This window comes from Thalassophryne amazonica, chromosome 2, assembly GCF_902500255.1.
Source record: "Thalassophryne amazonica chromosome 2, fThaAma1.1, whole genome shotgun sequence".
In the NCBI taxonomy this organism is placed as follows: Eukaryota; Metazoa; Chordata; class Actinopteri; order Batrachoidiformes; family Batrachoididae; genus Thalassophryne; species Thalassophryne amazonica.
In genome coordinates, this window is record NC_047104.1 from 53,002,630 (window position 1) to 53,030,301 (window position 27,672).

General features: G+C 41.0%; 1 protein-coding gene across 2 annotated transcripts in view; it reads right to left on the bottom strand.

Annotated features, from left to right (window-relative positions):
* Positions 1-27,672, bottom strand: part of tox3 (TOX high mobility group box family member 3) — a 190,900-nt gene that overhangs the window by 89,244 nt on the left and 73,984 nt on the right. For both annotated transcript variants that reach the window (XM_034186165.1, XM_034186157.1), the window contains exon 2: positions 7,889-7,954. In XM_034186165.1, the coding sequence (XP_034042056.1) occupies positions 7,889-7,954 (66 nt within the window). The remainder of the gene's footprint in view (positions 1-7,888; positions 7,955-27,672) is intronic.

Genomic DNA, 27,672 nt, shown 5'->3' on the forward strand with positions numbered 1-27,672 from the left:
GGCAACAGCTCACGCGCTATCACTCCTCCCCTTAGGAGCTGTACCGCCCATGTATGTAGGGAAGTCCTAAATAAAAGAGCAGGAGCGCAGGCCAGACTTTAGTGTAGCTTTGGTGTACAGCCTGACTTGCACTCCTCGCGAGCTAAATTTGACTTTCTGTCTCACTGGTGGTTCTTGACTCTGTTTGTCTTGTTAAAGGTTTTAAGAATGTTTGGAGGCGAAAATACCCAACATTGACTGGGGGCTCGTCCGGGATCTCAACAATACCGGAGGTGTCCGGCGGGGGTCGCCAAGTCCAGACGTAAATCCTTGGCCAAGGTCCGATCGATTGATCGTGTCTGCAATTGTCGACCGCCGGTGGCATCGTCTGGTTGACGAGATTTTCCCGAAGAAGACAGACAGGAAGTCGAGTCAGTGAGTAGAATTTCTTTGTAACAGTACTGAGTGAATGTGATCAGATCACATAAACAGTTAAATTCCGCAAGCGATGATACAGAATCGTCTGTTAATGAAACACAGTTAAACTCTGTAAGGAGGTCGGACTCCTCTACGATGGCGAGGAACGCACGTAGTTAAATTCCGAAGGAGGGTGCGGACTCCTCTGTTTATATACGCGTACCGGTAGGGAATAAAAGTGTGATCACATAAACAGTTAAACTCCGTAAGCGATGGCGTGGAATCGTCTGTTAATGTAAAGCAGTTAAACTCCACGAGGAGGGCGGACTCCTCTACGGTTGCGAGGGATGCACGTAGTTAAATTCCGAAGGAGGGTACGGACTCCTCTGTTTTAATACGAAGTAATACCGGTTTTTGAGAATAAAAGTGTGAAAGTGTAATACTTTGGACAACGTAAGTGACAACCGTGTGTGTGGATGCAGAGGCAAGTGATTCCGCTTCCTACGGGGAGGTGAAAGGAATCAACCACACGACGGCAAATTAATTGTCACGTCCAAAGAAAGTGAAAACTTCAGATTTAGAACACCTTAGGTGTGCCCCCGTCTGAAGTCCAAATTATAACAAGGAATAATAAAAATGGGGGGAAAGACGTCTAAAAATAAGGAAAATTTATCAACTGACGACTGGAAATTTATGGAAGCAAAAAATCCAAAAGCAACAAAGAAATTGGAGACCTGGATAAATAAACATGACTTTGACGGACGACTAAACCTGACTAGTATTCAAAAACTGAAGGAAAGGTTGGAAAAGGAACATAAAGGTGATAAAAAAAAAGAAGCAGAAAGTAGGGGCAGATTTAGTGGCATTTTGGGAGGAGGAAGCAGAGAACAGACGGAAGGGAGCAGAGAAGCGACGATTAGAGAAAGCAAGGAAAAAGAAAGCTGTAGGTAAGGCAGAAGAAGATGTGATAATTCAGCACAGAGAACCTGAACAACCTCAGAAACCACCGACGGCTGGACCGCCGGCAACAACGCATTTGTACCCTCCTCTACCAGAGGATGATGATGTGCCGCCACCGCAGTATGATATGGCGGTGCGACCTAAAGTAAAAAGTGAAAAACAAGAAAAGCCACAAACACGCAGTCAAACAAAAGTGCCTACAGCTCCTCCCATGGAGGAACACAGTGACCAGGAAGGTACCTATCCTTTGATAGAAGTACCAAATCCTCGTGCAGGAACTCCAGGGCACCGATCAACCATGCTCGTATATCGAACATGGAATGCTGATGATATCAAAGCAGCAGTTGACATGATACCATCACCTCATGTTGACATTGAGGGATTCATGCAAGACATAGAAAACATTAGAAAGTCGTATCACCTAGATGGAACTGTGGAAGGTGTAACTCCCCCACGAGAAGATGTAGCCCAGTACATTATTGACGTAACCGCTTTGGTTAAATCCTACAATCTTAGAGGGGATGAAGTTCAACAAGTCATAATGGCAACTGTGACAAAGGATTGGGCTGATGTAAAAGGAGATTGGGATCCTGCAGAGGCAGACCACACTCCATTAGCCCATGATAGTCAGGAATTGGAAGATCGATTGGCCGCACTATTGCTGAGAATTAAGCAGAAATACCAGCAGAAGTCAAATTACACAGAAATAAATCGCACAAAACAGAAAGATGATGAACCATTCGAAGACTATCGACATCAAATGGAAAAAGTTTTTAAAGTGCACAGTGGTCTTCTACCACTGAAAAATGATAGCGTGTATGAACAACAATTGAAAAATGCACTCCATGCCAACTCCAGATCAGATATCCGAGCATGGGTAGACAAACACATGATAACGTTCCCAACAGCTGGGTTACAAGAGTATGTAGACCACGCCATACACGCAGAAAGAAATCTGAAAACAAAAAAGGCAGCCCGCTACTGTATATACAAATTTGGCCCAGGCCTGGCAGTGCTCTTTGGATCTGTCGGAATTGAGACAAACTGAACAATTATTGGAGGAAGGTCTGATGACCTGTGAAAACAGAGAACATGTAGTAATGATGTCACCTAAAGATCTACACATAACTATACTATTCACTCCACGAAAGGATGAAAGGTATGGAGCAGGATTTCTGAAAATTCCATCAGAATTACAGACAGTAGCACACTTATACACAGACAGAAAAACCACCTCTGTGTGTAGTGTAGTGCTGACCCAAAGTGCAGACAAATGGTACAGAGGAAAACCTGAGGCTGTGCCGCATATTTCACTGATAAGGGCAGACACTCAGTCCTGGAAGGACCTTGGAGGAATTGTTAAGATAGCTGAGGAAGCAACTGATTGGCATGAAGCAGATGCAATGTCGGTGTGGGATTTCAGTCCATCCACAGGCTTGTATCGGAAATACAAGTTTGTAAGTGCTTGAACGACACCGGTGATACATGAAGTAGATCTGGATGATTGAAATTTAACAACATCAGTGTTGTTGACACAGGAAGATGAGACTTTATTGGCCAAACTGCCTCCTCATCTCTGGGTGAAAGCACCCACAGATGTAGGACTGTTGAAAAATAGGGTTAGGGAGGTTAGGGAGGGCCAAACTGGAAACCGGAGACATGCGCTAAAAGCTTGAAATCTCAACTTTATTTTGCAAAATAAAAATTAAGCTGATAGCTTCTACGGGTCAAAAGATACATGCGAAAATGTAAAGCAAACTCTGAGGTTGTATACGACCTCGTCAACCCCCGAGGGTTAATGTATATGTTCTTTGACCCCACACTCATTTCTGAAAAGTGCCTGTACTTCACAGATATTTTACAGAATGGAGCAAATTACTATATAAAGAGCAGAATTAGCAAGTATTTATACCTACAAGAAATACATAAGTGGCAACATGTGCAGCACACATGGTACCTACGATGTGATTTGGAGTTTCACAGATAAGATGAAACCAGAACTCACAAAGTAAGATCAAACCATAACTATTTATTAATTTATGCAATTAGCATGGCAACACTCATGTTATAACACCTCCTCCACATGAGGTGAAAATGTGATTTTTCCACCAGTCAGTGTATCTACATATAGCAGTTGCCAAAAACTTTTTCCTTGTTAGTATCTAAATTTATGTACAGAACTCTGCCAAAAGAAAATCAACTCACCTACAAGCCCCAATCACAAAAACTCAGGATGCTATGGAAAATGCAACAAAACAAAACAAAACAAAAAAACAAAACTGCAGTGATACTTCTATTTACTTGTTTTGCTTGGTCAACTTCATTTCATTTGTTATCAAATGAAATGAAATGAAATCAATAAAAAAGCAATGTTTTGGTATTGAGGATGCAAAATGCTAAACGTTTTCAGGCATTGCTTTGTCCTATTTATCTTGCAAACATGTCTAAAGGTGTGTAACAGTACAGGGTCATCATAGTTGCATGTTCAATTCAAAATTATTCACACAATCTGGGGAATGTAAGGAGTGCAGGTAGTCCAGGCCAGTATCTGAACCCTCTTCTTCCACAGTCATGTCTTTGTAATGTGTGCAGAAAGTGGCACTGTATTGTCTTGTTAAAAAAATGCATGGACATTGCAAGGAGATGTTGTCTTGAAGTCAGCATATGTTGCTCGAAAATCTCTTCTCTGCATTAATGCTGTACATCACAAAATTGTAAATTATCTTTGTCAAGGGCAATGACACAAATGCTGGCCATGATGACTCTGACTTTTGAACTTGTTTCTGTAAACAGTTTCGATGGTCCTTTTCGTGTTTGGTCTCAAGAACACAGCATCCATTTCTTCCAAAAAAAACCAAAAAAACAAAAACATCTGGAATACTGATCGATCTGACCACAATACATTGCCACTGAGGATTCAACCTATGCTGACACTGCTTCTGGGCAAGCATAACATCAGACTTCTTTTTGCCCACTAAAGTTTTAAGAGACATTTGTGAATGTAACTCCGTGTTGTAAAGCTTGACAAATATTTTCCTAAAGTAATCATTTGCCCATGTGTTTATATCAGCTATTGATTGACGGTTCTCAATGTAATGATGTCTGAGGAATTGGCGATCTCAGGTGTTAAGCTTAGTGTTGCACCTGTCCTTACCCTTCACACCTTGAAATTCCTCCAGATTCCTTGATCATTTAATGATATCATGCACGGTTGAGAGAGAAATATGCAAATTATAATAGAAAATTATGTTATTTGGACATATTCTAATCATGTGCAATCATCGATTTCTATTTAATACCCTAGATGGCGGACACAAGCCATGGGCTGTTGTCAAGCAGATGCCATCTTGCTTAGAGTCATTATGCATAATCAGGCATTAGATCAGGGCTGAAAAGATTACAAAAAATGTTCACGGCAAATTCTGTGCCTCAAAGCTCCGTTTAACGTTGTAGTACATATGCCAGGCCTGTGTGTGGCGCTGTAACATCCCTAGAAAAAACAGAAGAAGACTAGAGCATGTGCATAAGCCGTGTAAAAACAAATGCAAATCAATGTAGCATCAAAATCTACAGCTTTCCAACACAACACACAGAGTAAAATAAAGGGAAACAGAAAGGGATACACTAAATTTGACAATCTGCGTGGTGGCACAGCAACATTGTGCCACTGCTTAGGGAGAGCCCTGGACTATTGGTGTTGTTTAAAAACGCAAAAGTACTTTTAATCTGATTACTCGATTAATCGCCAGAATAATCAATAGAATACTCGATTATTGAAATAATCAACAGTTGCAGCACTACATTAGATTAAATAGAAATCAATGATGCGCTTAAACGTGGGCTAAAGTGATCTGCGTTCGAGTGCAGCAACAAGCTGACAAAGGATTGTGGTGTGAGCTTTCATAAGTGAGTATTATATGTAATATTAATGATGTGGGGAAATGACTAAAATTGCTGATAGAAGGTTAAAAATTATTTATTTGTTGAATTTATTCAATGCTTTGTCATGAGAAATATCTCACTATTCCTTTAGCGATTCAATTAGAAGTCTCACTTTCATAAATCTCAATTTATCCCTTTTTAATTAGTCTCAGGTTTTTTCTTCACATCATGTTTTCCATCCTGAGATTTTCTCTAGGAGCACATTCATAGAATGGAAATGTTTTTTTTCTCTCAATGTGGTGGGTGGCATGACAGTCACTAACCATCTTTTACATTGTATATTTTGCAACTAATATAAGAATATACATATAAGTGAGATTAATTTTTGTATGATATACTCTATAGTAATTCCCAATTTAGTGCTTTCAGATTTTGTTCAACTTGGTCGAAAAATCATTTCCCATCTTTATCTTAACTTCATAATGAAATTAATTCAGGATCAGGCTAGTATCTCATGTCATGACAGACATATGTTTCTGTTTGACAAACCGATGGTTTTATTTTCTATCTTGATAAAGATAATGACTTCAGTGGTAGAGATAGTATAAACAAAATTTTCACAACATCTGGACTGGGACTAACAAACTGATTCAAGTCTATTATATATATAGTCTGATCCTCTTCTGCATTTGTTTTGACAAATATTGGCTGTAAAAATGTGGGACTGAGTTTGAATACATCTAAAAGCACAGTAAAAGCATGGAAAATACAGATTTATTGTGAAACTCTCTTGAAAATATTGATTATGCCCATCAATTTCTATTTATGACTGGGGTATGCTAACCAAAAGCAGGGGTGGTGGCCAAGTGGTTAATGCGCTTGGTTTCAGTGCAGAAGCTTCCGGGTTCAAATCCCACCCCTGCCACATTTCTCCATGTAATGTGGAGTTGCGTCAGGAAGGGCATCCGGCGTAAAACCTGTGCCAATTCAACATGCAGATCCACCTTGGATTTGCTGTGGTGACCCCAAGTACAAAAAACAAGGGAGCAGCCGAACGGACTTACTATTAGATGCTAACCAAGATGGTGGCGCTCTGGAAACAGCCAGCGAATGAGCAAACTGCCCCGGTCCCCCATCTAGCAGGGCTGTGAAATGAAAATTGTGAAATTTGAGGAAAATTTGCAGGGTCTGGGGGACACAGCCCAGGATCTAGGGCCCACGGGACCTAATAAACCAAATTAATTTTATATCTAATGATACATTTTCAGCATCTCCTGGAAGAAAAAATCTCAAATGATCCGAGATTCAACCTTTCATTTGAACTGTCATAGATAATGTTGAAATAACAGAATATGTCAAGGAAGTAGGACCTGAAGTGACTTTCCTTTTAACTGTAAACCCAATTATGCATAAATTTTTCAATTTCAATTTATTTTCATTTATAAAGCGCCAAATTACAACAGAGTTGCCTCAAGGTGCTTCACACAAGTAAGGTCTAACCTTATTAACCCCCAGAGCAGCAGTGGTAAGGAAAAACTCCCTCTGAGGAAGAAACCTCAAGCAGACAAGACTCAAAGGGGTGACCCTCAGCTTGGGCCATGCTACAGACACAAATTACAGAACAATTCACAAAACGAATATACATTAACTCAGAACAATTAAACTACATGAAATTCATGAAGACTGAAAATACTTAAAGCATTTCAAAAACCACAGCTAAAGCTTGTACAATATTTTGAAAATAAAAAATATCAATAACATACCTAAATCTGCAGAATTCCTCGGATCCGCAGACTTTTCACAGCCCTGATCTAGTGATTAAATACAAATCGAAGTGTGCAATTGATGTATATATTTAAATCATGGAAATCCAACTTTCCAACTTTTATGTGTGCAATACATACATGCAAAACAAATTATTTCAGCAGAGCTGTGAGGCAGAGGATACATGTTTCATATTTTTTTACCCTTTCCACTCACAGCATGTGCCATATGTGAAATAGCCATCACACCACAGCAGTGGCACAAGGCCAAAACTGATTCTCTATAACTTGCTTTGAATTTTTTTTGGTATGGTTTATGAAATTCACAACTTTTGTGCTGCATGTCATAAAGGAGAAATGCTGTCAGAATAAAATATGTTTGTCTATGCACTTGACCATAATGAGCATAGTCTAATTTAGCTTTGTCAAATGAAATAGACTTGACTTGTTTTAGCATGTGAGAATCTGTGACAGGTCCCTAAATTGTGTATTAAAAGCAAAGAACACTGATCTAAAGCACCCCTTATGTGTAGTATCTTTTGTAAACCTAGAAAATTTTGACATTTTGTGAAAGACTTTTGTGAAAACTTGGTGTGTCATGATAGGGTAGGAACACCTAGGGTTACTCAAGATGCACGGCAAACTTTAGTCTAGAAAACCAGATTGAGATTGTGTAATTTTTAACACTTCAACAAATGAAAATGTGATTTTTATCCACTGAAGCTAAATATCCATTTCTACCCAAGATGACACAGACCACTGAAACCTTAGAAAAGCTAAAACTTTAAAAATTGATCCTGTACAAAGAATCAAAAAGTATGCCTTTAGCTTACTTCCCCATTATTAATGGGTGATTTTGTTACAGCAGAAGTATCAGAGGTACTCACATCACCAGCAGCGAGTAGGGCACCATTAGCCTCTGCCATGTTCATGTAGTTGGTGTTATTCTGGAACTGTAATTGAAGAGAAGCACAATCAATCAACTGGAGTCAAGATAATATCTAGTGGAACACATGATCCCTGCTTCTAAATGAACACCTGTCATTCAAACTGGTTGTCACACTTGGCTTTCTTTGAATCTTGACACACAGACTCAACCCCCTCTCTGTTTGCACTCCTGGATTCTGCCATTATTATGATATAAAGAGGCACATGAGAGGCACAGGCCAATTCAAACCAGGATAATGAGAATCTGATCTAGCTGCCTGGCTCATATGGGATGGCAATTAAAGATGAGTTTGCATCACAAAGCAAAGACAGTGGCAGGCTGTTACCTTCAAACACCTATGGGAGAATGAAGGTACTGAAGGGAAATAAGGAGGTTTGCAAATGTGCTTTTTTCGCCTTTAATATCAGTAATTATTGCTTTCATTCACTGAAGCTAAATACACAGTTGAAGAATAAGTTGTAAGATGTCAAGAAGGTTGTTTTCATGTGTCTGTATTTAGTAAGATTATTCTATCCATGACCCCATCCCTAAACAAAGAAACAAAAAATCTTGATAAAATCAAGGTTTGAACAAAGCTTGGAGAATGAACCAAAAATATTTGGAAAAATATATACAAATAGGATAATTTACAAAATGATTTTATCCATTTATTTACTGTGTTTTTGTTGTTTTAAACTCATAAGACAATAGTAGGTACAAAATAATAGCCACAACACTTGCCAAAAAAGTCTTCAGAAATTGAACAGAGATATGCTAAACAGGGAAAAAGCCAGAAGGTCTCAAAACATTTTAAAAATGATTATTATTAAATGTGGCATGTTAATAAAAAACACATCAATAGAAACAGGAAATGAAAGAGCACAACTTAAGAGTGGCACCTCTTTGAAATGTAAAATGGCTACAAACTTGCATATTAGCATGGTTTGAAAGAGTGATTATTAATTTAAGTGCTTGATGGCATATTAAGATATGAATTTTGACTGCTTTCTGTAGTTGTAAGATCAGTAAGAAACAGAGTTCAGCAAAATAACTTTAACTCTGCAGGGAAGCCACACAATTTACATTTTGGGGTGGAATCACAAAGATGAGCAGAGACTGGAATAAAAAAAATTTGAAAGATACATTAGAAACAGTAAGATGCAAGATGTGCATCTTCCATCCAATCCTGTGATGATGCATGTTTCTCTTTACACTTATCCATATAAGGAACATTTTAACAGGAATAGGGTTTGAATTTACACTTTTAAAAAATGCACTATAAAACACAAATATATCTGCAATTACTACAACTGTAAACAAAGCATTTATAGTCTCAAAATGCACAAATACAATGTCTCTGTTACAAACCCCACATGTTGTCAGATAAAGTTTTTTTTTCTTTTAAGGCAACCAATACTGGTGTAAAACAAAGCCAGCGGAGGCGAAATAGACCAATTACACATTTATGTCATATATAAGCTCATAAAACCTTGCATTTGGTAAGAAGAAACAAATGTTTTCAAAATATCTGCCACCCTCCCCTACCCACACAGAGCCTGCTGGCAAAATCGCAGCCACTTCCTTTCTTCAGAGACACAACCATGCTGACAGGTAGGAACAATGGGACATAGAATGAAGAATTATAGCCTAGCAGCTGGGCCCAGGAGCACAATGCACCTCTCTGTGAGTGAGGGCTGCAAACCCTGTCCACACAGCTCTCAAGAAAAAGAACCACAGTGAGTTGCATCTTCACGAGGTTTACTACAGAAGACGATTGTCAACACAGCTTGGTAGTAATTTCTTTTGCGTGTTTATTACAAAGTCAGTCTCTTAAAATGTGACGGGCGCTGAAGAATTAATGGAAAGTTTAGAGGCACAAAAATGGCTTCTTATCTTAGCAGAGGCCAAACAATAGTGGAAACAAATTAAGATCAGGGCTGACTGAGAAACGCATTAATACAGTTTCTCATTCTTTGTTGGGTTGCCCCCCCCCCCGCTTTTCTTCTGAGCGGTTAGTATGTGAATGTAATTACAGAAAGAACTGTCGCTAATCAACTGGAAATGGTATCCATTAATTAGTCTATGCCCTGGAGAACGAGTGGAGAATCAGCAGCAATGTTAACAGTGTTACACACCAGTGACAAGAGGCGCCGCAAGCTCTGCTTGCAGTTTGCTGAAGCAGGTGGTTTGTGCTCTTGAGGCCTTGGGTGCCAGCGTACCTGAAGCTGCCCCACTAAACTAGATCCGACATAAGCAGCGGGATTTACAAACAGCACAGGCGTGATGTATTGAGACAAACGCGCATGGTGATACCTCGAGTGAGAAACATCTGTCAGCAGGCAACACACCTTCACTTCCCAGTTGTGTGTAACTCGGAGACCTAATCAGTCAGGTTACATAAGCCACTCGGCTGGTAATTAACCTTACGCCACTGCCTTATCTTTGAAGTGTTACTCTGTCCCTCTTCTTCTTTTAGATAACAAATTGAAGTCTCAGAGATATCCCTCTCTATTCAAGCACTGGGAACATTGTTCTGATTGTGGGCTAAGATAGCACTTCACGCAGTGCTGTCTCTTTTTCTCCATCCATGTCTCTCTCTGGATGTGAAAAAGATTATAAAGAGAAACCAGACAATCTCTCTATTGGAAAAAGCTGCTTATGGTGTATAGACCTCTTTGATACTTTTAATACATGCCCATACCTGAAATGCTTTCCTGTCTGTTGCAAAAACAAAAACTGGACTGAAATAGTTTTGCAAGCTGTAGAGGTGGGTGGTACAGCTTTGAAATAGTCATCACCCATGTGATAGTACAACAAGATATGGTTTGTGCAATACAGTCATCATCATGAGAGAAAAATAAGTAAATAATCAGGCAAATGAGAACCTTGCCAGGACAGAAATAACTGTTAATGAGAATAAAAAAAACAACAACACTGATGAAATAATGCCAGATATGCAGTCACTTTGCAATCAATAATCATTTTGGTGCAGCACAGCAGAACTGAGGCTGTGATGGTTTACTTACTGTTCTGCTGAGCACATGTGAGTCAAAATACCAATTAAATGCTTTTCTTTGGATGCATCTGGCTATAAAGTCATTTTCATTTGAAAACATAAGCTAACATAAGCTAAAATATTGCTAAACTGTGATTGTGCTGTGTGTGGACTTTTGTGCTGCATGCTCCTCTAACGTCAACAATCATCAATTACACACAGCCACATAATTATTAAGGTAAAAACTGTAAAAATATTGGATTCATGAATTTTTTCATCCAGATTTGAAATCTGAAGTATCACATTTAAAAATAAAAATACCTCAAAATACTTTTGGTGAAGCTTCTTGTGGAATAAGGTAATATTAAAGGGGTTGTAAGTCCCTTCGGCTGCTCCCTTGTTTGCACTTGGGGTCAACCACAGCAAATCCAAGGTGGATCTGCATGTTGAATTGGCACAGGTTTGACGCCGGATGCCCTTCCTGACGCAACTCCACATTACATGGAGAAATGTGGCAGGGGTGGGATTTGAACCCGGAACCTTCTGCACTGAAACCAAGCGCATTAACCACTTTGGCCACTATTGGGGAAAATCTGTTTTTTGTTTTAATCTACTTTTTACTTTTTTATTTGCATGAGGTTTAAATGTTAAACATCTCCAAACTCCCACAATTCTATCAGTATTTTTCAAAGAAATTCTTTTGCTGTAAATGTCATTTCAGGCTGGCACAGTCTGTTTGAGACCGTTGTGACAGATGTAATAGAAATTCATCCTAACTGTTTTAATTCTACCACAAATTATTAAAAGCAAAATAATTGCTCTCAGTGTTGAGAATGTATATTTTCTCATGCCTCCCAACTGGCAGTTGTATATTCATATGCTTTATACATTAAAACATATTTTCTTTATTTACATAAAGGGGCAGGGCATGCAACTCTTGCAAAAAAATACCATGACACACACAAAAAGTGAAAAATACTGTGATATTAATTTTACTTCATGCTGCCCACCACATATCAATGGAGAGCAGAATACACGAGGTCTGTTAGAAAAGTATCCGACCTTTTTATTTTTTTCAAAAACCTGATGGATTTGAATCGCGTGTGCTTGCATGAGCCAACCTTGAACCTTCGTGCGCATGCGTGAATTTTTTCACGCCTGTCGATTGCGTCATTTGCTTGTAAGCAGCCTTTGTGTGAGGATGGGTGGAGTCTCTCGTCATTTTTTTCTTTGCAAGGAAATGGCGGAACGACTGGAGCAGCGCAACTGCATCAAATTTTGCCAGAAACTGGGCGACAGCCAGGTGGAAACATTCAGATTATTCAGACGGCTTTCGGTGACGATGCTATGGGCATCACACAGATTAAGGAGTGGTACAACCGGTTTAAAGACGGCCGCACAACGGTGGAGAGCGCGCTGCGCTCCAGGCGGCCATCAACATGCTGAAATGACCAGATCATTTCCAAAGTGAACGCTTCAAGTTTGGCTCATGCAAGCACACGTGATTCAAATCCATCAGGTTTTTGAAAAAAATAAAAAGGTCGGATACTTTTCTAACAGATCTCGGATTTGTCAGGCTCTGTGAAAACTGTTTCATGGCATCCCACATTTTCATTTAAGTAAGTGAGTGCTTCAGCTAGATGACAAGTTCAAATGTTCATGTTTTAATAAGAAAGCAGTGTGTCATAAACATCACATCTCCTGTGAGCATGGACATTGATCTGACTCACATTAGCCTCATTGGAGAAACCACAATCAAGTTAAGTCCAAGTCCTAATTAGTGGTGTAAAACTCCCTGGGCTCTGTCTGCTTGAGTTATGTTTTATGTGTCCAAGACTCTTTAAGGGCAGTTCCATATCTCTTCAGAGAACTGTGACTAACATCCCAAGAAACGTTCCCAGCTACTGGTATCAATCTTCATCACTAAAAGCTGTGTAATGTTATGGCGCAGGCTGGGCCACAAGCCCCAGAGGACAACCAGAGCAGGGAGTGGAGACGGTTATTGGTATTCCTATTTCATTTTGGGGGATGGCGTTGTATTTGTGTGTTCCAAGCGATGCGGACTGAGTTAAATGCCAGATGAAATTAAGTGTGATTGGAGGGGCCACTCTGCTGACAGTAAGGGACAACAGGAAAATGGGTCAGCACAGACAAAGCTGTGTAATTAAAATGATGTGTCGAGCTTGAGAAGAGCAGTGACAGACACATGGGGGACAAAAACAATGCATGTATGTGGAAAAGCATTTTGGGAACAGGCACCTGATGTGAACAAAAGTCATTTGAAATCTGTGATGGTTTTACAATTACATAAGTTCTGCAAGTTTTTTATCCTGCGGGGGGAGGGTTAATTTTAAATGCTATATGTATAAAGGATGCACTCTTTGCCTGTAGCCATTTTGCAGTGATGCATAAAGTTTTGTCCTGGTGTCATGTGTCTCTACGAAATACTTTAGGCATTTCCACATTACTAAAACAATGGCCTGGAAATGGATCAGCATGACACTGGGGGAACAAATGATATAGTGATTTTTTTTTCATTATTATTTATTTATTGTTGATTTTTGCTTTGCAGTATATATTGCAATATGAAAAATAGGGATATTTAACACTGCACTATACAGTAAAATTCACCTAAACTGTCAACATATAAACTTGAAATTCTCACTCACCGGACAAAAGCAAAAGTCCCAATGCTTTTTTATGGATTTTCATGTAATGAATGTTTCTTACATTTGTGAATTACGTTGTGAATGATTTAGATTTAAGAAACTTTTTTTTCATTTATGATTCTTCTGTAAAAGCTCATTATTTCATCTGTGCAATAGTTATCTTTTCATGGTATCACAATATTCGGTTTTGCAGTTGTAAATCTTGCGCCAACTCACAGTCTGTGACTCACGTCAGAGATCAGTTTCAGTAGATTTGCGGTTTAGGGCACAATGTAGACAAACATTGTATAATGTGGACAACAAGACAACATCGGGGCACGGCAGAAATTCATCACAGGTGCTACACCTCCTCTAGATAACCCTCTCAACTTGGGAGAATGTGTCGTCATCATAATCACCCGTGAAATCGCTGGATCAACGCCATCCATGTCCTCGTTAGTCACTGTTTACATGTGCTGTGAGATGCCAGAAGTCTGCTGGCACCATTGTGCATTCTGGGAAGCACAGGGGGCTGCCAGGGGCATTATGGGAAACGTTAAAGTACTGAATGATTTTTTTTTTTTCAATACAGGCTTCTATTACCACAACTTGTGATGCATCGCTACACCCCTAACAATAACCTTAAAACATGAGTATTTATGTTGTATCACACAGACTATCCTAAGAGACTGGTCATAAATAAATGAGAACTGTGCAAGGATCTTTTTTTTAATAAATCGAACAACAAATATTTCCAGACTCACTGATTTAATTTGCAGTGTATGTCGTCTATTGCAATGATGATGATGATGATGATGCTTAAACAACGGCTTGCGAAGCCCAACATGAAACATCTAGTAAAGCACAAAACACAAACCACATCAATGTTTCGTGTATTAGATTCTTCTATACATTTCTGAAACATCCTTCATGTACTATGCCTTTTCTGGCAGAAGGTAACCATAGGGAAGTCATAGAAAAGGGTCTTTTAAAATCGCCGTGGGTAGGAGGCTTTTATTAACAGCGTGAATTCGCAGTTAAAGGTGCTCTGTAATAAGAGCTAGACGTGGCTAAATGGCAGAACAAATACTGGATACTCACTGTTATTTCTCCTTCTGCACCACCAGTACATTTTTTCAATAACTGTTTAACAGGAGAGAATTAAGAGCTTACATGGACTCTGATCTTAACGTGAAAAGACTCCACTGTCTGCATGATCGCAGGCAGATGGAAAACCAAGTAACCTCACAGTGAACAGAACACAGTGATGCATATTAGTGTGTGCGCTTTTCTGTAAACGCACAGCTGCCACACTTTCCTCCAAGATCATCAACATAAGTGCCTTGTCCTCACACACCTCAAGGCAATCTCTGACCCACTCCTGGATCCCCTGCAGTTCGCCTACAGAACCAACAGGTTTGTAGACAACACTGTCAATACAGCCCTCCAGTTCATCCTCCAGCATCTGGACTCCCCAGGAACCCGCACCAGGATTCTGTTTGTGGACTTCCATCTCTGCTTTCAATACAATCATCCTGGCCCTGCTGCAGTATCTCAGCTTGGTGGGCCTGACTCCACCTGTAGATGGTTCACAGACTTCCTGTCTAACAGGTGGCAGCATGTGAAGCTGGGAGGGCACATCTCCGACACATGCTCCATCAGTACCGGTGTCGCGGACTGAATGGTCCCCCCTCAAAATCGGTCCGCCCTGCCTTCAATGTAAACTAATAATAATAATAATAATAATAATCAATTTTATGTATACTGCCCTTTTCATCAAAGCTCTCAAAGGGCTACAGGTTAAATAGATAAAATAAAAGCAAAAAACAAGGCAAGCAGTCGTATTTTAACATAGAAAAAAAAAATTTAAATAAACATCTAAGAGGAGGGACCACAAGTTTTGTTAAAAAGAAATGTCTTTAGACTCCTTTTAAAACAGTCAGTGGATTGTGGTGCCCTCAGGGTGTCAGGGAGGGCATTCCACAGGCATGGGGCAGCAGCACAGAAGGCCCTATCTCCCATGGTCCTTAGCCTGGTTCTGGGTATGTGGAGGCGATTTTAGTGAATGGAGCGGGAGGAACGTGTTGTGTTTTGTGGGTTGAGGAGTTCTTTGAGGTGGTGGGGGCATGTTCACAGATGCATTGGTGTGTGAGGAGGGAGACCTTTTATTCAATTTTGGTGGAGATGGAAAGCCAGTGTAGTGAGTGGAGGATGGGGGTAATGTGCTCATGTTTGCGCACTCTCATCAGGATCCTAGCAGAGTTTACCCATAATGATAAGATAAGAAAGCCTTTATTCATCCCTCAATGGGGAAATTTCAGTGTCACATCGCAGCATAGAACAGTAGGAGTAGACAGAAGGGCATGCAATAAAACAAACAAGCATCTCTTAAAAACAAGAACTAAAAAAGCACTGAGTGCCGGGTAAAGCTGAGGCTACCATTGTACAGTTCAATGCTGCACTGCCGGGATGATATACACTGTCAGGATGTGAGAGTGATCAGATAAAATGACTTCACCGTGAGATGTACAATAAGTTACTCTGATATTTACAATATGGACAGGTTAAAATATAAGTAATATATATATGTAATATGTAATGTAATATATGTAAAGTGACTTGAGTGCACCATAAGTTAAATTATTGCACCTAATAAATACAGCAGGTAAAGACATGAGTAATGACCTGGTTGCTATGGTTACCACAGTACTAGCATTGTTCATTGTACAGTCTGACAGCAGCCGGGAGAAACGATCTGTGGAATCTCTCCCTCACACAGCGAGGGTGGATGAGTCTGTCACTGAAACTGCTCTCCAGAGCAGACAGAACGTCCAGCAGGGGGTGACATTCGTGGTCCAGCATAGATGTAAGTTTAGCCAGGAACCCTCCTGTCCCCCACCTCCTGCACAGAGTCCAGAGGACAGCCCAGGACAGAGCAGGATTTCCTGATGATCTTATCAGGAGTTAATGCAGTTTGGCATCTGTGTGTGTTAATGTTCAAAACTTCAGAATTAGTGCATTATTTTAAAATTAAAAGATATGTGTAGGGCTGAAACAATTCATCGTGTAATTCAAATAATTCGATTACAAAAAATGTTTGTTTAAAGCTGTAGTACATATGCCAGGCCTGTATGTGGCGCTGTAATGCTCCCACAAAAAACACTGAAGAAGACCATAGCGCTAATCACTGGAGCAGGCGATGCTTCAAGTTTACAAAGCCACACGCTGAGTAAAATAAAGCCTTTTAAGAGAAAGGGTCCACGCGGATCGTCTGAAATGGACTTATTGCGCATTTTAAGTGAAGCAGTGTGTTTGTATATATTTAAAAAAAAAAAGTTTTGCTCCACTGGCCGCTCTCCACCTCCGCAGATGAAGCGAAAGGATGTGCACTTTAAATGAGTCATGTTTAATGATTAAAAAAAGCTTTAATTCAGATTTGGTTTGACTTTATATCAACAGGCAGCTTTTGTGGAAACGCTGCAATCCACAGCCGTTTTTCAAAGGCTGTGTTATTCACCAAGTATCCACAGAAAACTAAGAATTTGACTTTGGTTTGAGCTACACTCTGTACGGCATGTATAAATATACACTAAACACTGAATAAATCACAGTAATAAAAAGTGCAAATGAAATATGCAATAAGAAGGAAAAAAGAATGCACACTGAAGATTTCACAGACTGCCTGGGCTTATGGTTTGGCAAAGCTCTAAAACTCTTAATATGAAAAAATTAATAACCCAGCAAAACAGAGAGCGGGAACACTCTAAACTTAAAAATCTGCATGATGGCACAGAAACATTGTGCCACTGCTTTAGGGAGAGCCCTGCCACTACTGATATTGTTTAAAAACACAAAGGTACTTTTTATCTGATTACTCGATTAATCGATAAAATAACTGATAGAATATTCGATTCCAAAAATATTCGATAGCTGCAGCCCTAGATATGTGTTACATTTTCACTTTGTACAAATGACAGAGTTGACATTAATGTAGTTAAACTATCCAGATTAATTTAGTTTATAAATCAAAACCATAAGTCAAACCTGCTTTCCTTTTGAGGACTTTGGCCTCACAGCTGGACCACTGTATGCTGTAAAGGGTAATGGCTTTTTTGTAGCAGCATGGCGGCCAGGCTCCTTCTGCTGGGGTCAAATTGAGCTCAGTTCCTCTTAGTTGCCTCACTGCTGCAAAATACATAGCAGACAGGAACTAACAGGGTTTATAAATGTTTTTCACGGTTATTAACTATGTAAAAAGCTTCAACAATTAGCGGTTAGCGGATTAGCAGAACTGTGCCCACCACTGGAAATACATTAAAAATACACAGCTGACACAAGAAAGTGAAAACACTTATTTCCATTGTGGCCCATTTAAAAATCAAATGAAAAATAGAAGTTTAAATAAAATACTACTACTACTACTAATACTAATAATAATAATAATAATAATAATAATAATAATAATAATAATAATGTGTGTATATGATAACAAGAACCTAAACATTTTATAAATACACTAAGACAGTAAATTAACATTAACAAATTATGAAATTAACAGGAAATAAAAGGGTTGAGCTCTTCTCCTTAAAACAGTTGAGGTCTAAGCTTCTAAAACATTCTGGAATCACACACCTTTCCAACTCATTATAGAAACTGTGCACAGTTTATTGCCACAGCTGAAAAATGTCAGCTCCCTATTTTATAAACACAACCCAATCTAGAGCCCGTGGATCCCCACAGGCAATGAGCTAATCTATATATTAATCAGGAAAATGGTAAAATGTGAATATGAATTTAAATATTATGATATAGTCATCACATGCCCAGGAACATTTCCTATTTTATTTCAGATGAAAGCCAACAAAACACTGTTGTTTGTTTTCAACCTTTTATTCCTCTACAGGAATATCTGTAGGAAGGAATGACCAGTGGGAAATAAGGTGTTTTACAGCTATTACAGCAAACAAAATTATTTCAACCTCAGGGTGAACACAATATTACACCAACATGACCCCATCACACCCCCAATATGATGGAGTAACCACACAGATCCTATCAGTAAACATAAACTGGACAAAGAAGATCCACAGAACAGATGCCTGAAGAGTCTTGTGATGGTACAGCTGCAGTCTCTACAGACATACAAATGGAAAATATGCAGTCCTGTTTGTTGGGCTGTGCTCCCCCCAAATCAAAAAAACACTTTGAAAATAATTAAAAAAAATGATGGAAGATGATGCAGTTTTTCCCTCTTTACAAACAAACAACGTACATGCGAGTGCACCTACAGACCCTGTGCTGACTGGAGCCATTCATTTACTTATGTTTTACTGTGTTTCAGTAACAGTGGGGGAAAATCAATTGGAATGTTTGGTGATGTAATGAACCCCATATAGCAGAGCTTACAGTGTTTTCCTTTTGATATGGACTCTGTGTTGTGTGTTGGGGGGCTTGGCTGGACACTGTTTTGCGGTTTTTGTGTTTGTTTTCCTTCCCAGGTGGTTTGGGGCTGATCTCTGGGGAGAATGTGCTGCAGAAGAGTCTCTCACTTCTGTCACGGTGATCTGCTGCACCTGTTGCACTCACGTGCGATTCTCTAATCAGGACGATCTATGACACCTGTGACATTCACGTGCAGTTCTGAGGACTCTCAGCTGGTACCAATAAAGAGATGAAGAACTGAATTTAAGCCAGCAGTGATCTGGGCTTAAGTGCCGGAGAATACGACCGTGTGACGACCGTTTGAGGACACTGAGGGCCGCTCCAGAATCTGACATTGCGTCTGTGAAGGAGGACGAGGGTGAGAGGCAAGCGCTGTCAGCACACGTCAGAGGTGATTATCCTTATAAGCTTATCTGTGAATATAACGTGGCATTGTTGCGCAGCTAAAATTAAGTATTGAAGAGAATCGTCTCGTTTGCTCCTCGTGGCTGTGGCGTGCGGATTGATACTCCTCCACAAGCTGTGTGCAGCTGTTCTTTTGAATTAAGCCTGAAATCAGTCCTGAACGTGTTGCTGATAAGTGTGCCTCTAAATAGTTTTTCTTGATAAAAGTACTGAATAATCTTACCTCTGTTCCTCCTTCACAGAGTACAGTCTTGGGAAAAGCCACCTGGGGGGTGTCGGCGGAACTCCTGAGTCCAGAACGTTCGGGCTCCGATCCGTTGAGGCGCTGGGAGAGCGCGCCGCCTCTTCACCCCACCAGACTAATTTATTTTGTATTTGTGTATAGCACAGTGGGAAGAAAAATAAATTTGTTTCTTTTGGAACTGCTTCTGGTTATTTAGCGCTGGGTTCAGTCAGATGCTGGACCGCTCCTCAACCTGCGTCCAGACCATAACAGAATTCTCTGGCCAAACCAGTATGCGGCAGAAGCAGTTCCTTTTCAGAAAAAATTCCAGAAACACCCGGAGATGAATGGGGAGCAAGTACAGCACCTATCAATTCAAATTAAGCAGACAGATGCCGCGGTTCAGCAATTGCTGGTCCTCCGACAGGGGCGACAAAGCGCAGCTGATTATTCTGTAGATTTTCAAGTCTTTTCCGCGCAGTCCGGTTGGAGTGCAGCTGATTTGAGGGGGGTGTTCATAGACGGGTTGAATCTTTCCCAGAAAGACGAGCTAGTCGTCCGGGACGAACCGAATGATGTAAAAGAGTTTATATCCTTGGTTGGTCGTCAAGACGATCGGATTAAGGAGCGTGGACGGAAGAGAGGGCAAGCGTCCGAGCAGGGTTTTGTGTCTCGAGGCGCTCCCCGACATAAGTCCGGACCGCCTCTTCTTCGCTCCACTGAGAGTCCTCCGACGGGACCTCTAGCTCCTCTAGAGGACAAACAAATTCAACTCGGAAGGGTTGAACAGCCATATTGCTCCGGTCAAAGGAGCGTCAGGAGATAGGACAGTAACATGGCTCCAGGTGTTTTTGGGAATTAAGTGGGATATAAATGGGTGGTTTTTGTAAACTGTTTATTTGCACAGCACTTGAGGCAGTTCTGGTGGAGTGAACGGGTTGGCTGATCCGAGTTCGCTTGGACTCAGGTAAGCGTGAGTTTTTATTATTTATAGTTGTTTAGATTTGGTTAGTGGAGTGGGTCGCTTTGTTTTGTTTTTTTTTTATTTCCCTGTCCTCTAATCCCAACCTCACACACTTCTGTACCGTTTGTCTTTAGTGTTGTGGGTGGTGCAGGTTGGTTACTGGGCATTCCCAAGAGGACCTCTGCACCTGGGGGGGGGGGGGGGGGGTGTGTCCAGGGCTTTTTTTCTTGGATTTAGTTAATTCCCAGTTCCACTCCAGCCTCAGTGAGCCTCTGACCATTCGCCATTGGCGTCGCTGAGGTATAGGGCAGTGGGGATATACTCCAGTCGGAGCGGTGGGGCCGATCAGTGCCGTACGCCTTTTCCGCTGCCCACCCCTCCTGGTAGGCTGGAGTATAGTTGGGGGGTCGACACCGGCCGTCTTGCCAGTTTTCCCCTGCCCTTGGGGGTGGAGCTGGGTTGCGTTTTTCCTGTTGTCTTGCCTGGCTCAGTAGTCCTGAGCCGATTGCCACGACGTGTCTGCCGATAGACTCTGGGGGTGTTCCGGGGTCTTTCGGGGTGCTGGGGAGGTCAATGGGGCTTCCCGTTGTTTTTATTTGCTCCTGGGGTGGTTTTTGGGAATCCCTGGGGGTTTGGGGTTTTTGTTTCCTCCTGTTTCCCCCTGGGGTTTGATGGGACGGTCCTCTGGGGGGAGGTTGGCTGTGGGGCCGACCGGCCGTGTTAGGCTGGGGTGGGGTTCCTGGGTTGTGGGGGTGTCTCCTGGGGTTTGATGGGACGGTCCTCTGGGGGACGTTAAGGCTCCCGTGTATGCCTGGGGATTCCTGGATGGCTCCTGCCGTGGTTGTTGCTCCTGGGGTTGACGACGATGTCCCCTGGGGGAAGTCGGGCTCCACATGTTGGGAGAGGGCGTTGTTTGTTTGTTTTTTTTCTTTTGACCTGTGTTCTAATGTGTTGGGGGGTTTTTGTTGGGGTTTTGGGGTTGTATGTTTTTCGTTTCTCCCCGAGGTTTGATGGGACGGTCCCCTGGGGAGGTGTTGGGATGGGTGTTATGTTTTTCTTTTGTGTTTTTCCCTGGTGTGCTTCCCTGGGGTGTGTTAGTGGTGTTCTCTGTTGGGGGGATGCTGGGGGCTTTTTCTGTGTTTTTGTTTTTATGTTGGGTTGTATTGGGACTCTTTTGGGGTTCTTTGGGGGTGTGTTTGTTTTGTTGCCAGCCGGCCTTCCAGCCGCATCTCCTGGCCCTGTTGCCTGCTGTGGACTCTGGGAGCGTCGTCACTTCCTGCCTCCTGTTTTGGACCCCGATGAGAGGGGCGGTTTTCGGGTCAGGTCTGTGCGGTCGCCGGGAGGCTTCCCGTTGACGGGGGGGTACTGTTGTGTGTTGGGGGGCTTGGCTGGACACTGTTTTGCGGTTTTTGTGTTTGTTTTCCTTCCCAGGTGGTTTGGGGCTGATCTCTGGGGAGAATGTGCTGCAGAAGAGTCTCTCACCTCTGTCACGGTGATCTGCTGCACCTGTTGCACTCACGTGCGATTCTCTAATCAGGACAATCTATGACACCTGTGACATTCATGTGCAGTTCTGAGGACTCTCAGCTGGTACCAATGAATAGATGAAGAACTGCATTTAAGCCAGCAGTGATCTGGGCTTAAGTGCCGGAGAATACGACTGTGTGACGACCGTTTGAGGACGCTGAGGGCCGCTCCAGAATCTGACATTGCGTCGGTGGAGGAGGACGAGGGTGAGAGGCAAGCGCTGTCAGCACACGTCAGAGGTGATTATCCCTTAAAAGATTATCTGTGAATATAATGTGGCGTTTTTGCGCAGCTAAATTTAAGTATTGAAGAAAATTGTCTCGTTTGCTCCTTGCAGCTGTGGCGTGCGGATTGATAATCCTCCACAAGCTGTGAGCAGCTGTTCTTTTGAATTAAGCCTGAAATCAGTCCTGAACGTGTTGTTGATATGTGTGTCTCTAAATAGTTTTTCTTGATAAAAGTACTGAATAATCTTACCTCTGTTCCTCCTTCACAGAGTACAGTCTTGGGAAAAGCCACCTGGGGGGTGTCGGTGGAACTCCTGAGTCCAGAACGTTCGGGCTCCGATCCGTTGAGGCGCTGGGAGAGCGCGCCGCCTCTTCACCCCACCAGACTCATTTATTTTGTATTGCACAGTGGGAAGAAAAATAAATTTGTTTCTTTTGGAACTGCTTCTGGTTATTTAGCGCTGGGTTCAGTCAGACGCTGGACCGCTCCTCAACCTGCGTCCAGACCATAACACTCTGGAAATGTTCAAAAACACATGTACCGCAAAGCTTTCAAAACGTTCTGCCACCACTAAGTTGCAGTACCAACAAAAAGTGCCGGAAACATCCCCAGTCACACATTCTATCCATTTTGTTAATTTCATCCAACATTTTGGGATCATGTGTCTCCTGCAACTGCTGCATTACCTTTTGGCTGACAAAAGCACATGTTGAATGTTCAGCAGGTGGCAGACAAACTACAGATAAATTCAGCCACAACTGGTCGTGATTTTCCATAATTCATCCAGCATACACTAATCATCCAGCAGGTGGCAGACATGTCTACAGGATAATACAGAGGAGGTGAAAAAAAACTTTTTTTGATTCATCTGGTGCATCAAATCCACTAACCTTCTAATCACTTCATCACCATGTGAGCTTGTCATTTTGTCAGTTAAAAGTTTTGTTGTTTTGTAGTTATTGCTTACACAAGCGGTACTAACTCGCCCATTTAACACACTCTCTCTCCCTCCCTCACTCACTCACTCACTCACCTTCAACCACTTACTCCAATTAAGGATTATGGGAGGAGCTGGAGCCTATCCCAGCAGCCACAGGTAGGGTACACCCTGGACAGGACGCCAGTCTGCTGCAGGGCCACATATAGACAAACTAATATAGACAAACATATAGACACTCATACCTGCACGCACACCTACGGACAATATAAAGTTTCCTATCCACCTAACCTGCATGTCTTTGGATGTGGGAGGAAGCCAGAGCACCAGGAGGAAACCCACGCAAACACGGTGAGAACATGCAAACCCCACACAGGAAGGCCACAGTTGGGAATCAAACCCATGACTTTCTTGCTGTGAGGCAACAGTGCTAACCACTAATCCACTGTGCTGTGTGCACACACACACTCACACACAACAAATCAAGATTCATTTCACTCCTAAAATCAGCTTCTGCAGACAGTTTCTTGGTTTGACAGTTTGACCACAAAGTCACAACATCTGTGCTGTCAGTCAGCAGGTAAGTAAAATGGGCACATTCTTCCTCCCGAGTGAAAACCAGCAAACTAATTCAATCAAGAGCCTGGGCTTTTCCAGAAACATATCAGCTGCTGACAAGCGATTTTACAGCTCAACTTGAGCAATCACAGACGGGCATGTGTTCTCTGCAACATGACACTTTTTCTACTATGTTCTCTTGTGGTCTCTATAAAACACAGAAAAAACACCATCATTAAAAATCAACGTCCAATTTAGAGAAACCCACTGTAATTTGCTGTGTATTATTTTATGCAATTTCCTTTGAAGCTTGGCTCACTGCCATGTTTGAAGCGCTTTTCAGTGAAACATCTAAAACTCAAAATATCAGCACATTTGCCTTTTGCTGAAATCCTGGATGGACTTTGCAGGAGTGGCCTCTAGGAAAGTTATCTTCTGATTCCTGAAGTCCTGCTTGCCAAATACATGCTCATTTACAACCAATTCAGCATAAACCGCATGTAGCTACCTCTCTAGTGATCAAAGAGTTTATTCCCATGCAGCAGATCGCCATGCAGGCTACGCAGAGCTGACATACAGAGATACATTTTCTCCGATGTCTGCAGCAGTCAATTTGTAAAGCAGCTCCATAACACAGTATTCTGCATTCGGACTGCAAGCTGTTAAGATCTGCAGCACAAATCGATTGATAAATCTGTTTAAAGGTAAAATTACTACTCCCTCAGCCCGGGGTCGTCTTCAACCATTAGTTCTGTTAGTCTTCACCATACAGCAGCTCTGAGGGGAAGTTCATCATGTTGCTCTTCTGTCAAAGTAGTGCAGAGAAATGCTTAAAAAAATCCTGCAGAGCTGGAGATCTGAATCAAGCTGATGACAGTTTTGGTCAAACTCTGTGCTGATTATCTCATCTTTCACACCACTCTGAATACTGCGGTTTGAATTCATGACACTGCAGCTTGTTTTGTTTCCCTAAATCTGAACCCAGGGGAATGTGAAAGCCATGCAGAGATATCAAACCTACAAAATAGATCCCATTTCCTGGTTCAAACCCACTTCATTAGAGCCTTACATCTTTGCTCAGTGAAGTTTGCTCTCTGCTTACTGTTACTTGTGGAATACAAAGTTTTCTACAATTTGAAAGCAGGGCAGATGGACATCATCATGAGTCAACTGAAATGCAGGGCATCTGTTCTTTAAATCACTCATCGTGCAGGAACACTGCAGTTCTGTTATGGACCATAAAAGTAAGTTTATATATCCAACCGAAATGACAGGCTTAACTATCAAAATAAAATTAAAAAGTCAAAGTATTTTCACAGCTCAGCAAATACGAACTATGTTTTTTAAGGTTCCTAGTCATTATGGCAGTGCTGAAAGACAAACTGCAGTCTGTGAGTTACTACTGCATTCAAGAATCTCAGAGCTAAATTTATGTTCATAAGAGACGAACACGAGTGACGACAGGGAAATGCAAACAGATCAGGATAAAGCAGTTTTTCTCTTTGAAAGTATTTATTAATGAGGTTAGTTGAGGTGAATTTAAACTGAGCTGTCAAATTCAGAACATTAACATAAAGCAATACTACAATGCCTTTGGCTGTAGGAGCACAAAATAGGAAACAGACTGTGACCTTTTGACCTCTTAAAATAGGTCAAGGTTAGTTATCTTTGAACTTGTCCAAGGTTTGTGTCCCAAGAATGTTCCCTGTGAAAAAAAGTTGGGACAGTGGTATGTTTACCACTGTGTTACATCACCTTTCCTTTTAACAACACTCAATAAGCATTTGGGAACTGAGGACACTAACTGTTGAAGCTTTGTAGGTGGAATTCTTTCCCATTCTTGCTTGATGAACGACTTCAGTTGTTCAACCATCCATTTCAAAATGAGCAAATATTTGCACAAAAACAATAAAGTTTATCAGTTTGAACAAATATCTTGTCTTTGTGGTGTATTCAATTGAATATAGGTTGAAGAGGATTTGCAAATCATTGTATTCTGTTTTTATTTACATTTCACGCAACATCCAAACTTCATTGGAATTGGGGTTGTAAAATATATTTATTTAATTTAACTTTTCTGCATAATTAAAAATTGATGTGAAGCAAGAGCTTTCTTTTATAAGCAACATCTAAGCAACAGCATAACTGGGTCTATTTGGGGTTCTAGGTTTTAAATCAGGTCAGTTAGGGTTTGGAAACCCAGAATTATGGAAATAATTAAGGGTCTTGGAGTTATTAACCTTATTAAACACACGTGTAGGTTATAATGTCAATCTGAGATGACGTAAAGGCAAGGAAAAGGTGAAAATGTGCAAAGGAAAATGCTAAGCAGCATAAAGTATTAAAAAGCGGGGTTAGACACAAATGCAACACACCAGGTTGTGCATGCATGTAAATAAAATTTGTATCAGCAATATTTAGCACATAAATGTATATATATTGTGATACGTATCGAGTATTCGATGTCCAATGATATGTATTGCGTCAAATAGAATTTTGAGAAACGCTACAGAGCCCCAAGTCACAGTTTGTGTCAAGTTCCCCTATGGAATGGCTTCTGACTGTACTGCTCTAACTGGCAGAGCAGGCTTCGACATAAACAGCCTGCACCAATGAATCATTTGGCAAACATGAGAACTCAAACTGCTTTGTTTCACAATGGGGAAAAATGGCAGAAGTGCAGTATGAAAAAACAGTCGAATGTCTATTGTAAGGACATTGTTCAGATTTAGGGAGTCAGGCAGTGAGCAGAAAAATTGTAATTCGCAAACTGCCAGGCGACAGTGGTTACTAATATTGTCTATCACCTCAAGTCAAAACACATGGTGGAATATCCTATATAGGACTGATTAGTGCTGGTGCTTATCTCCAGAGTCTGTAGCATAAAGCGGATGAGTGTCTACGACTCCCCCTGCATGGGATGCCAGGTCCATACAGGTTACTTCGATAGCCAAGGCTGGTACCATACATTTTATTTATTTATTTATTTATTTATTTATTATTATTATTATTAGTGCTTCAGATTATACTGCGATGTAGGTTTTAGGCTATACCATCCATTGACTGTGACTTAAACATCCATAACACAGCTATAAACATTTTTTTTAAGTGTTACTTCATTCTGAAGCCAAGTGCAAGTTGGGGCACTCTTTCCTAAAGTACACATACATGGACACCCGTGGGAGATATTACAAAAACCTTGATTAAAGACACAGCCGGATGATTTGATAAAAACTCAATGTGATTATTGTAAGAAATACTGTAAGTGTGATATGGCAAAGTATGTTTATATTTCCTTTGTTAGCGCAAATGAATGATCAAAAATACTGAAGTGCATTTTAATTTATTTACATTGCAACTCAAAGTCAAAAACTAGTTGGTGTTGTTCTAATATGTAGATTTTCATGTTCACTTTGAATATCACCTTTTTTTGTATGTTTGATGTTTTGGGTTTTTTTACGAGGATTTTGGCATGGCATGGGGAACATTATTTTATTTTATTTTTTTATTCTGACGTAAAATTAAAGCACTTAGGGGAAACAGACAAGTAGGTGAGCAAATTTTTACACATTCCTTCTCCCAACTGAAAACCAACAAACTAATTCAATCATGAGTCTGGGCTTTCCAGAAACATCAACTGCTGACAAGTGATTTTACAGTTCAACTTGAGCTCAGTCAACACAGCCCAGCATGTGTACTTTGCATCATGATACTTCTGCTAATGTGTCCTCTTGTAGTCTCTATGAAACACAGAAAAAAGGCTGCAATTAAAAGACAACATCCAATTATGAGAAATCCAGTGTGACTTGCTGTGTA